This window comes from Melanostigma gelatinosum, assembly GCF_949748355.1.
Source record: "Melanostigma gelatinosum genome assembly, chromosome: 18".
Taxonomy (NCBI): Eukaryota; Metazoa; Chordata; class Actinopteri; order Perciformes; family Zoarcidae; genus Melanostigma; species Melanostigma gelatinosum.
Window position 1 is genome coordinate 9502193 of NC_136651.1, and position 12218 is coordinate 9514410.

At 45.4% G+C, this 12218-nt stretch overlaps 1 protein-coding gene across 1 annotated transcript in view; it reads left to right on the plus strand.

Moving 5' to 3' along the window:
• Positions 1-4211: 4211 nt before the first annotated feature.
• The window catches only part of LOC306792689 (neurogenic locus notch homolog protein 1-like), a 31335-nt gene continuing 23328 nt past the window's right edge, over positions 4212-12218 (plus strand). The window contains 3 exon segments of the mRNA XM_079289957.1: positions 4212-4293; positions 5395-5476; positions 11939-12201. Coding sequence (XP_079146083.1) covers positions 4236-4293; positions 5395-5476; positions 11939-12201 — 403 coding nt within the window. The 5' untranslated portion in view covers positions 4212-4235.

Consider the following 12218-nt stretch of genomic DNA (forward strand, 5'->3'; position numbering starts at 1 on the left):
GCGGTACTTGTGCTTCAGTAATTCTGTTTTATTACCTCTAGTCAGAGACAAATACTGTACTTTTTACTTGGAGCATTTTCCCGGTATGGTATTAGTACTTTTACTTACGTAAAGGATCTGAATACTTCTTTCACCACTTGTGATTGTGTTTCTGCAGTTGTCCTTTCTGTCACAAGGTTGTGAATGAGAGCCCATTTCCTGCACTGTTCTCACTCTGGGGTATTTAGTAGGGGAAGGACACTCCCCCCCCCAAAAAACACGTCTTTGTCTTGTGTGTGTGTGTGTGTGTAGGTATGCATGTCTTGTCTACGACAGCAGGGAGCCGGGCCCTTCCCTGCGTGCCATTGTTCCTTCATCAAACACACAGATACATGCACATGCAGACACATGTAGCCGAATCACATTGAATAACGTATTATAGCACCCAACAGCCTAAAAGAACAAGCTCTCATCATTACGTACTTTTTAAATCATTATTATATTTGCATACAGTACATTAAAATGTCCACAATATTCAAATTTGCAGCTATACATCAGCGATAATGTGATACTGTAGTCTCATACTGTCACCTTGATGATAAAGTCTGTCTTCAAGTGCTGACCTGCCACTGGGGATACGATGTGATGAACATGCTGTAAAAAGTGTTTGATCTGTAAAACTCATCATTATCAGTATAGTGTCTGGGCATGTTTGACATTAGCGTGACTGACATACATATGAGAGGCTGGTCTAAAAACTGAATGTGACGGCCATCAGAGGAAGGTGATAATTGGGACACCTGAGGTCCTCTGTTCTCTGATCCGGAGCCGTGTGCTCCTAAGAGAAAACAAACGGAGGCTCAACACCACAGGAAGAGGGGTTAATTCTCCTCTTCATGAGGTGATGTGCTTTTCCAATCACTTGTCTTTAAATAACCAACAGAGGGGTTGTTTTCCAGCAAACAGCAGCTCATTCAGTCCAAGCCCTTTGGTAAATACTGGGCCGTCAGATTGGCAAAGAGAGACAAAGGTGTGAAGTACGTACGTTTAGCAGCAGAAGATTAGGCACAAAGCCTTTCTTTTCTCCGAACATTGCTGTAGAAGAAGTATAGTTTTTTGGTTGTAAACCGATATGACTTTTAAATTGCCGGTGAATTGTAAAACCTTGAATTTGGAAAATCCGTAGTTGTTAGAAAACGTGCAATTCCTGCAACCAAAGCATCAGTTTTATTCAAAGGAGGGATGAAGACAAAGAAGTGTTTTTCAGAAGAGTAGTGATTTAAACTCACATACATTGTACACCTAAAGAACTTTTAAGTTACATTCATGCACTGGATGCAAGGGGAAATTCATTTTAATATGAAGTGATTTTATTTTGTACTCTTCATTTCCGTAAAACTAGAAATAGTGTGTTGAATGTCAGAATCAGAATCAGAATCAGCTTTATTGGCCATGTGTGCTTACGCATACATGGAATTTGTCTCCGGTTTCCATGTGAATGTGTTTATGCATAACTGCTTTTGGCCATCATATTTAGAGTAATACCTCTCATATGGCATCGCTTTTTGTCTCAATATAATAGAAGACTTTGTGACTGTGAAGATGAATGTCATTTATAAAATATCACACAAAGCATTTAAGACTATAAGATAGAACCCGAAGGAAAATCTTGTGCCAGACATTAATCAAAGATTACAACAGATATATATAAAGTGCATAAGAAGTAAAACGAAGAACAGTGCCAAATGGAAACTAAAATAGAAAAGTGATATTGTGCATGATAGTGAGAGTAATATTACAGCTGCATTTTAACGTGTACGTTTTATGTCGTTGTCCATAATTCCAATATTCAACACACTGTTCAATGACTACTTTGTCCAGCTATGTCCTCTGTGTCACGGTGCTTTGGGTGTGAACTAAGGATAATACCTCCATCTCTGGTCGGACTTTGAGGTCTGATAGTGGGATGACATCATGTAGTCCTTGTCAAGGGGACCTACTTTTTATCACAACCTCTGGCCTTGCTCCATTCCTGCTCCCAGAGAAGGAAGGAAGGGAGTCTGAGTTATATGTGCTCCAGGTCGCAGCGTCCAGGGTTCATACTGCAGAGGGCAGTCGCATTTATATTTAATCTCAAAGAAATGATCTGTTGTCTTGCACTTTGTGTCGACCTCTCTGTTTCTATATTAAGCTTTGATAGAGTTTGTTTTCCGAGCTTTGGGTCTTTCCCTCTCCAACCTTGTGAATCCATCGCAGAGCGTTTTCTCAGGGCCTTACATTTTTCACCCCAAAAAAACAAACAAGTATCTCAAGTCAGAGAGGAGCCTCACAAGCAAACATAAGCTCTGATTTCACGACAGATAAAAAAGACAGCACACTCTGCCAGCACTTTTCACAAATCATCACTTTCTGATTTAAGGACCACACCACACCTTGCTCCGTTGACTGAGGATGCAGCAGGGCATGTGTTAACAGCAGGAATGACTTGAGCTCAGCGTGTGCCTGATGGATTTGACGTTTCTCACGGTGGGTCAGGTGTTTTTCTGCTATCACCCTACATGCCCGTACAGATCTCTTTTATTTCACATGTTCAACACTTAACATTTGCGTTTCGGTTATGCAATGAATTTGTAGCTGATTGCCATAGCACTCCCTCTTTCCCTCTCATTTCTCCCGGTGTTTCCCACACTACACGCACCTCAAGAGACCTAGCCCCTTTTGGCATCGCTCCATTTGGCAGTCACAGCAACAGAAGGACCAGCATGTGCGTGGGCTTCATAATAAAATAATCTTTGCCCTGGGGTGCTGAAACTCTGCAGCAACTCCCTGACAGTTTCACTTGCCCTGAGCGGGAGGAAAAAGAAAACAAGTCTGGCACAGACTCTGTGTCTGAGCATTACTGTATGTCGTAACTGAAATATCAAGCAACACCATGCATGCTATGCATGTGGAAAGGCTGCACGAGAATGATTACAAGCAGTCATGTGTCTTGGAGATTCTGCAGAACAAGGATCCATGCAGCGAGTTATGATGTGAGAATGAAACTGGAACAGGAACTGAAATGTATATTTCATGAGGTCAAGCTTTCGTGGTTTGGAGTCCAGAATACCAAAATTCAAGCAGACACATGAAGTTCTCGATTCTCACATCAGATGCAGATTGTGTGTAATTATGAAACACAATAGACTAGATTATTTTACTTTCTGCTTCTCTGGCGTCAGTGGTGATGGAACTATTCAGATATGTTATTTTAAAACCAGAAATACAAAAATGTTAAAATATTGCATTCAAGTAAAAGTATTTGTTTTTACCTTCTTTTTCTTCTGTCTTGTTTTTCTTATTCTTTTGTTGTAATTTTTGATCGATTTCTCGCACAAGAATTCCCCTCAGGATTAATAAAAGTTCGATCTCATCCTAAAGTATCAATAGTGATGCTTGTGGAAGAACCATTCTGATGTTGTTCCCAGTTGTGAGCGAGCTTATTTAACTACTTTATTGTTTAATCTGAAAAAAAGGGATCATAAGATCATATTTATAGGATGCACCTTCAAATGTAGTTTAAGTATCAAAAGTAAAAGTAGTCCACGCAGGAAAATTGCCGTGAGTGATAAAATAATCGAGCATTATTTATTACTGAGCCATTCATGTTTAAATATCATTTTTCTGCTGTATTTGATGAAGGTGGAGCTTGATTTTGAAATTTTACTGCAGGAAAATCTGCAAAAATGCATCATACTTAGTTTGTAAAGTAACTCGTTATAGCTGTAGTGAAGTAAAAAGTACAACGTTAGATGTTTAAAGTATAGAAAAGGGACATAATGAAGTACCTCCACATTGTACTTATATATTCACGACTTGAATAATTGTACTTGGTTATTTTCCACCACTGTCTAAAGCTAATACTTTTACTGATCGTTAGTTCCTCCTGCATGTGTAGAGAGAGAGAGAGAGAGAGAGAGAGAGAGAGAGAGCGAGAGTGGCAGCCTTTATTTGGCCTGAGGAGGAGGAGAGGGGGAGGAGGAGGGAGGAGGAGTGGGAGGAACTTGTAGAGTTACCCACAGATTTCATTGAGAACTCAGAAAGCACCAGCTTAACATCTATGAACCCCTCTTGAAGACCTTTCCGCTCTCACCGTTGGATTTACCTTTTTTGAAGGAGGATATTTATTTCAAGGCAGCACCTGGAGTGTACCAAACTGTGGATCTATGCGAACCCTACGTGGGAGTCAACGACATCTGTGAAGTTGAACAGGAGGAATGTATCGTTTCTTTGTGAAACTAACATTTCTGATTCCTGCAATCGTCATCTCACAAGGTAAGAGAGAACATGCCTCTGAAAGATGTGCTGCAGAGAGCCGAGATACGGGCTGCAGAGCGCGACCGAGGGTCAGCAAGGGAACGTAGAGGAACTCTAATTCAACTTTGGAGAAGCTCACTGTGTGATATTAACTGCGATTCAAGGATAGGTTTGATAATAGAAACTGATGAAATCTAGTGAATCCCTTTAGTAACGTTTACTGGAGTTTCCTATATGAGCGTCTCTTGGTCGTGGGAATGAATTCGCTCCGCGCGCTGGGCTGCTGACTCCCCCAGAGTCCGCTTGTTAAAGCTATTTTACACAAGTTCCATGTTTATTTGTTCTGCACGGGCAGGCATGCTCGTGCAACGGCACTTCTAATGCAGCAATTCACTTTTTACAGAACTTACTTTGTGCACCAAGCCCTTAATTGTATCGGTAGTTTTGTCTTGCAGCTATGAGTTATACGTTTAACAAATATTTGGATGTAGGTCTTAAATAGTTCGAGAGCCTGTTTTAAATAACATGGGAGATAATAGAAGCGGGTGCGTGTGTTGAGGCCGGGGGACGCGGTGGGGGGGTACAAGGGGGAGGGGGGGCACCTTTTGTCCGCATTTGTGGGAGAGTGTTGTGAGGGCGGGGGGGGGGGGGGGGGGGGGGGGGGGTAGAGGAGGTGCTGTTATTCCCGTCTGCCGGTAAACAATGCCTGGGGAGAGTGTTTTATGGCTCGTGCTGGACTCTGATTCCCTTTGTCCCGCATCTGAGCCCCGCAGCTGCTGCGCTTTCCCCGCAAAAGCGTGCCCCCCCCCCCCCCCCCCCCAACAAAAAGCCACGCACCACGAGCTCTGGCCTCACCGGTGTCCACAGGCAGGCTCCCCAATATCCCCCACGGACAACTGTGAAACAAATCAATTAAAGAGTAGGATGTTTAAAAAAGCCCTGTGAATAAAGATGTGTTAAATGTGTCGCTGACATCATCTGAATCATTTCACACTAATAATTCCAACTCTGCCTAATCCGTGTTCATCCTAACAGCGAGTTTAACAGGAGAGCTTTCACATATGCTGTTTGCCTCGTGAGGTCAGGATGTGTTTTTAATATTTTTCATGCACTCAACAGGTCTAAAATGCTCCCTGCCCACTGAGTCATGCCTGAATGGAGGAAGGTGTGAAGCCACCTCTAATGGAAATGGAGAATGCAAGTAAGTAAAAGGGCGACTAAAAAGCAGCAACATGATGCACCAGATGTTGAAATGCAGATGGCCACTCGGTATTAGCGTTTCCTGTTCAATTTTTTTGTGCTGTGTGTGTGAAATTTGTGCCGTCTTAGAACTGCAGTGTAGTGTAATTTTGGCACTTGAAAGTGCTTTTTTTGGTTGGAAAGTAAAGGGGCCACATATTCCCCCTTTTCATTCCAGCCTTTAAGCGGGCCCCGTGCCCAGCAACCGGGGGCCCTTGAGTTTCTTCTGGGCTGGTGTGCTCCTGTACCGCTCCATGAGCCACATTGCTCCGTGAGGTTGCACACATTCCCTGAAAAGAAAAGAGTTTAAGAAGTGAAGAAATAAAAAAAGCGAATGCAGTTCCAGAGAGGTGAGAGAAGGGTATAGCTGGACAAAAGCCCACCCCCCTCAATCCAGTAGGCTCGTTAATGAATGCAAGACCCCTTCACCAGCAAAGTGAGAGGACGCGTCCAGTCCTAAATCTTGTTTTTCTGCCCTTTCATGGGCGACAGCTGGGGCTCGCCCGCCGCCCGTCACCCATTGTCCTGCAGTCAGAATAATGCTGTGTGACTAATCTGAGTGGGGCTTCCCATCGTGCCACAGCCACCCCAAACACCACGACGCACACCAAACCCCTGCCGTAACCAACCCCCCCCCCCCCCTCCAAAAACCTGCTTGTCTCCTGCCTCCAGAATGGACAAACACCCTTCCACCCCCCACCTTACCTGCTTGTGATCTCCATTAGAAAGCCAGATGGCTGTGAAATGTAATCGGATTGGATGTCATGAGAGTGAGATTAATTGCAATAAAGTGCAGAAATTTGAAGGCAAACAAGTGGGAACAGATGGTGGGCTATTTGTTGTGGTATGGATTGATGTTAATAGTTTGTGGGTGAGGCACTTGATATGCATCCCCTTCAGCTGACCGATATATGTGTGAGCTCAATGATTCACCTTTCATTTTATTGTGCTAGAAAACTAAAATTGATACAAATTTGAGGTTTTGTTCATTGTCGGGTCTAAGGGGAGACAGAAAGGAATTTTTTAACTCTGATTTTTTTAAATTTTGTTTTCCATTTGTGGCATCATTTATATCTATTTGTAAAGAAGCTCAGGGGTGGCCTGGTTTACCCTCAGGGCATGTGGTCATGGCAGGCGCTTCTCTGGTCTGCAGGGACAAGGGGGAGCTATTGAGGAGCCTACGCTGCTAGGCTAGGGCCACCGATTCACAATATCTAATCTGCACACTCCACACACGCACAGACCACCGTACGTGTGCACACAGAAACTGTCCCTCCACCCGCCTCCTCCTCCACAAAGCTGTTATTGTGGTCTCCATCACTGCTCAGCCCAAATATAAACAGACAGGATAAATAGCATCACTTCATCCACCCTCGCTCTCTCTTCCTCCTGGCTTTTCCTCTCATTAATCATTCATCCCTGCCAAGCCAAGCAGCCATCAGTCACAGGGTGCGGATGGGAGATTCAGTCGGTGCTGAAGGGTCAGAGTGTTGCCTCTATACTAAGGGATGGTCCGACTTGTGCTTTTATCATCACTGTTTGAATTGTCTGCCACATTAACTGGCAAGTTCATTTAGGGATTGTGTGGTGACAGAAGAGGAGAGAAGTCCACCTGGAGAAACTGATGTTGGCACACTGGTTAAAAAGAAGAAGAGGCGGCTGGCAATGTGATGACACAGTGAAAGCAGTAACCCAAATTCAGACTAGGTTTGCAGTCATTGTGAGGTTAAGACGGGCAGTTCCACGTCAAAAGGCGCTTCAACCCACATCTGCAGTTCTTGAAGTCACCGGTAAATCAGGCCTGCGTGTTGAGGTTTTCTGCATGTGGTGACATAGATTTGAGTGGTAAGTTAGATTTAAATCCTCCTCCAGCACAGTTCCCACGAGTGTGAGAGCAGTGAGTGAAATCACATGCTAGCATAGAGAACACGGTTAGGCTTGGTGTAAACTATGGTAATCAGATGTCTTGCAGATGTGTGCACTGGGATTCCGATCGTGTTGAGGCCAGCGTGGTATTCCGAGGATACAGAAAGGATGTTTTCTGTCCATGGTTATTAAATTAGTCACCCTTAATTTGAAGCTTTAGTGTCCAGATCATCCCAAAAAACAAGGAGTTGCTTTGTCCTGTTTATTCAATTACTGCGTGTTTATCTCCTTGAAGTTGATTGGGCTGACCTGTATCTGGGCAAAGGCAGAGAGCAGTAACAAAAGGAAATGTGAAAAAAGTGTTCTGGCAAATTGCTAACAGAAGCCGATTGTAATGCCTTCATTTTATGAATTATAGCGGTCATTATTTTTAGATGGGGGGAAATACATTTAGTTTGTTTGATTGAGGACATCAACTTATTCCTCTCTTCTTTTCATCTTTCTCCAAACACGTGCAACTCTACTTCTCTTAATGGCCGCTTTGCTTATATTCTGAAAATCATATTTACTCCACAGATTAATTCGTCACAAGAACGGGCTTCAGTCTGAGGAGGATCGGAATCAGGTCTAGACTAAGAAGTGAACTTAGGTTTGTGGTTGAATGAGACTCACAGAAACAACGAGCCGCCGTGATGGGGAAGTACTCGGTCATGATTCTGTGAAGTAAAAGGTTATCTGAGGGTCTGGGGCTTCCTGTTTCCCATGCAGCTGTAGTGGTCTTGTAGTGTGCAGCTTAAAAACATGTAAGCGCACAGCGAGTCAAATTTAGTTTCCATTTGTGAGACAGTGATGGGGGCATAGCGAGGTTAAAAGGTTGTTGTCCCTCAATGCCGCCTTTGCACGACTGACTGACTGCCGATGCTGCTTTGCTGAACTGGACACTGTTTTGGTCCGAGGTGACCGTTAATAATAAACTCTCAACTGTCTCGCTACATGTCTCAAATACTGTAGGACGTCTGACAAAAATAGACTCGACTCAGAAAATTGAAAGTCTTGTGGTGGTTGGTGTAGTCGGACCTCGCTGACCTTGCACAGAGCTGTCTGTTATTGCATGTTGATGATAAAATGTCTCACCCATAAAGAGTGTCTAGAGCGAGTCCAGCGCCACTTAGAAGATGTTCCACTCTCCCACAAGAAGGAATGTTGCTCTTCATTTGTCCTCCTATAGGATTACTGAGCAGGTCTCTGTTAAGGCTCAGCTCCATGTGGGCTTAAGCGAATCAGGTGCATGCCTGGGCCAAGTGTGCCTGTTGGTGTGGGTTGTTTATTGGGTTTTAAGCTCTGAGGCTGCCACTCCCCTGGTTGGGTCCATTCCCTAGATGCCAGTGCCACCCCCCCCCCCCCCCCCCCCCCCCCTGATGGTGAAGTTGGTGAGAATCAGTTGTTTTTGAGTTTCAGTCTCCTCCAATCCTCCAAAGCTACTGTGGAGAAAACCTTCATGACATATATTTCACCATATTTATTGTCGGCGGAGCCTCAGAGTAGACTGGGCAGTGACCGGGATCCTGTGAGTCTGGAGAACCTCAGAGCGGGCCGATCAAAGCTGTGCTGTCACAGCGCAGAGATAAGAGGCTATTTGACTCGAGTGAGTGCCGAAAGTTCACATGCACCAGCACAGGCTGTCAAATGTAGAGACACCAACTCCTCTGCAGGTCAGTGTTGCACAACAGGGCATGGGGCGATGGGCTTAACGGGTTGGATGCGTGTATGTGCGTGCCTTCTTCCCTATCTGTGTTGTAATTACATCCATGAGAGGACATGCTATCAGCTACTTATCCCAAATGTAAAATCTGCTACGAGAGAACTGGTCCCAGTTCAGCAGCAAACTGAGGACGTTGTGGTTACATGTCATGTACCGACCTGATTAATGGTGACCTGAGGTGCTTAAGCAGATGTGTCACTGATGACATCGTAAGAGGTGGATTGGCGGGCAGGTGCTTTTCCGTGTTTGACTGTGAGGTGGGATGTGTCCATGAATCGGGCCACCAGTAGAACACGGGTCTCACTCACACACACACACACAGACGCCGTTGAAGTGTTTAATAGGTATTTTGGGCGTGAAAGTGATCTTGCAGTCATTAGGCGAGCAGGTGCTCAGGCTGACCCTCATAAATCTTCCCACTTCACTCCTTTTAGAAAGTGAGACAGAAAATAGCTTACCGCCATTAAAATGATCTCTTTATGAGCCTCTGACGTTTTTTACTTGAGTACAGCTTGAGAGACAGGCGGACTTCTGATAAGAATCCATTTCCCCTTTACATCACTGTACGTGCAGCTATTATGCATGCTTGTCTTCCTCCTACTGCGGTATCAAACCCGCTGATCCCAGTGATGTGCGGTGGGAGTCCAGAGCCTTCCAGGCCCAGTACATTTCTCATTTCCTCTAGCAGAGCCTCACTGTTCGGTTCTTGGTCTTGCTAACAGATGTGGACCAGGGGGGGGTCAGACCTTGGCTAATGATTAGACACATCCAAGGGAACATCAGCAAACTAGATAAAATGAAAGAGGAGAAACAGGCAGAAACAAATAGCCACTGAAAGAGAAAATGAGGGCAGTGAGTGTCGACGAGAATGAGAAGTGACAACAGAGCTGATGATGTTGTACTTTCACAAACCTCATGAAAGAAAAACCAGAGCATACAACTCTTTACACACACTCACTGTATGCCGCCCTCATCCATTTACATAACATATTCCACAGCGGTGGTATTTCCAGCGCACAGTGGGGCTGGTTTTGTGTCGGAGGATAAAGTCACCCCAGAGTGGCAGATGGTTGATCAGTCCCAGCGGGGAAGAAAGAGAGAGGGGAGAGAAGGCAAAGAGGCCGTCCCACAGTCACAAAAGTGTTCAGGGTCAGAGGTCGGGGAAGCATCTGCTCCGGCCTGAGGGGACATTGCATCGCTGGGAGAGACCTGTTGCCGTGGTGTGCGCTGCTTAGCTGTACAGCGTGTGGGTGGATCTTTATCTCAGACTGGACTGACTTCAGGACAAAGAGGATCTATTATAGTTAGTTAGCGTGGGATGACACACACACACACAGCATTAATAACATCTGTTTCAATATACAAAAACCGAGTGAGGATTTTTTATGAAGACAGTGAATTCCCGTTGTGATTATTCAATGTGCTTTCATGGTAAAGTGAAATGGGAAGCAGGGCAACTTCAAAGCAACCCCAAATGCTTTTACAATCTTCTGCCCATTGCAACTGTCTGGGCTCCCTGTGGGGCTCATGGCTCTGTTAAATTCTCCCTGATTGGTCTCACCAAACTAAGTCAACAAGGGTGTTTTCAGCAGTCTCATGTGACATAAGGAGAGCGCTGTAAAAGCAAACTGCTGGGAGTTGTAAAAAGTCCACACGGGAGAGAGAAACGAGAAAACAGAGCAATGAAAAGCTGAATGTGAGTCGAAGCAGAGACAGGGAGAAGACTACTGGAGGGCAAGACGTTTCAGTAATAGTGTTACAAAAATTAAATCAAAAGAGGAACAGGTAAGGAAGAGAGGAATTAAGAATAAGTGTGGTGGTTGAGGGGGGGGGGGGTGAAGAGACAGAAGTTGCAACAGCTGACTTCACATGGGTTCTTTATGTCCCTGGAGAAGGGGTTGGCTTGTCGGCACCCCCATCTGACAAGGGGACAGAGGGGAGGGAGGGAGGAGGGATAAGGGGGGAGGAGGAGGAGGAGCCCTGTCCAACAGCTGCCTTCATTAACATGCGCACCTGCTCCTTGTGGAGATACTTGTAGGCCAACAGATGCCCTCCCTTACACATAAACACCCGCACGCTCGTATGTGCAACTACACACTTCCACACAAGCCCCAATTCAAACATAAACACTTTTTTGTTTGACTTTAAATGCTCCTACACGTGACAAATCGGATTTATGTACAAGCTGCACACCAGATGATGTCTGAGTGATTTGTTTATAAATCAATATCAGTGAATTCCTTGTAATTAGTTTTTTTGATAAAAACATATTATCACCCAGACACTGCAACATGGGAGGCCCTCATCTCCGTCCAGGTTCTGTCCCAAGTTGCTATGTCTTCACTTCCGCCTGTTTGAGCTATGTGACTGTAGCAGCATCCATCCTTAGTCTGGATGGGAGGAAAGTAACCAGGGGCTTAGGGCCCTGAATGCAGCGCTTCATGTAGGACATCCAGAGCCGGCACAGTCCCCTTGATCTCTACAGGCATTCAGGATGAGTGTGGACAGCGTGAGGGCGAAAGTTAGATGGGAACTGGCTGCTTCGGCTGGACTATATCGGGGCGTCTGTTGTCCCAGCAGAATGTGTTTTCAGGGTTCTGAGGGAGTCTAATCCAGAGAGACACACTAGAACAACACGCCGTCCCTGTCCCGCTGCAGTGGGGCTTTTCTTCTGGGCGGGAAAACTTTTAGTCACTACTCCCTCCTGCCCTCATTCCGCTACTGTTTAGATAATTACTCTCATGAATTAAACCAAAAACGATCCTTGTTTTCTAATCAACACTGTCTCATCCCCAGGTGTCCCAGTGACTACGTAGGCAATCGGTGCCAGTATCCAAACCCCTGCAGCCCTTCACCCTGCCGCAACAGTGGCGATTGCCGCGCTGTTTCTCACGGCAACACCTTTGATTTCCGGTGCGTGTGCCGCCTGGGTTTCACCGACCGGCTATGCCTGACCCCCACCAACCACGCCTGCATGAGCTCCCCCTGTCGCAACGGAGGAACATGTGATCTCATTACCCTCACTGCCTTCCGCTGCCGCTGCTCACCTGGGTGGTCAGGTATGTAGATACAGTGT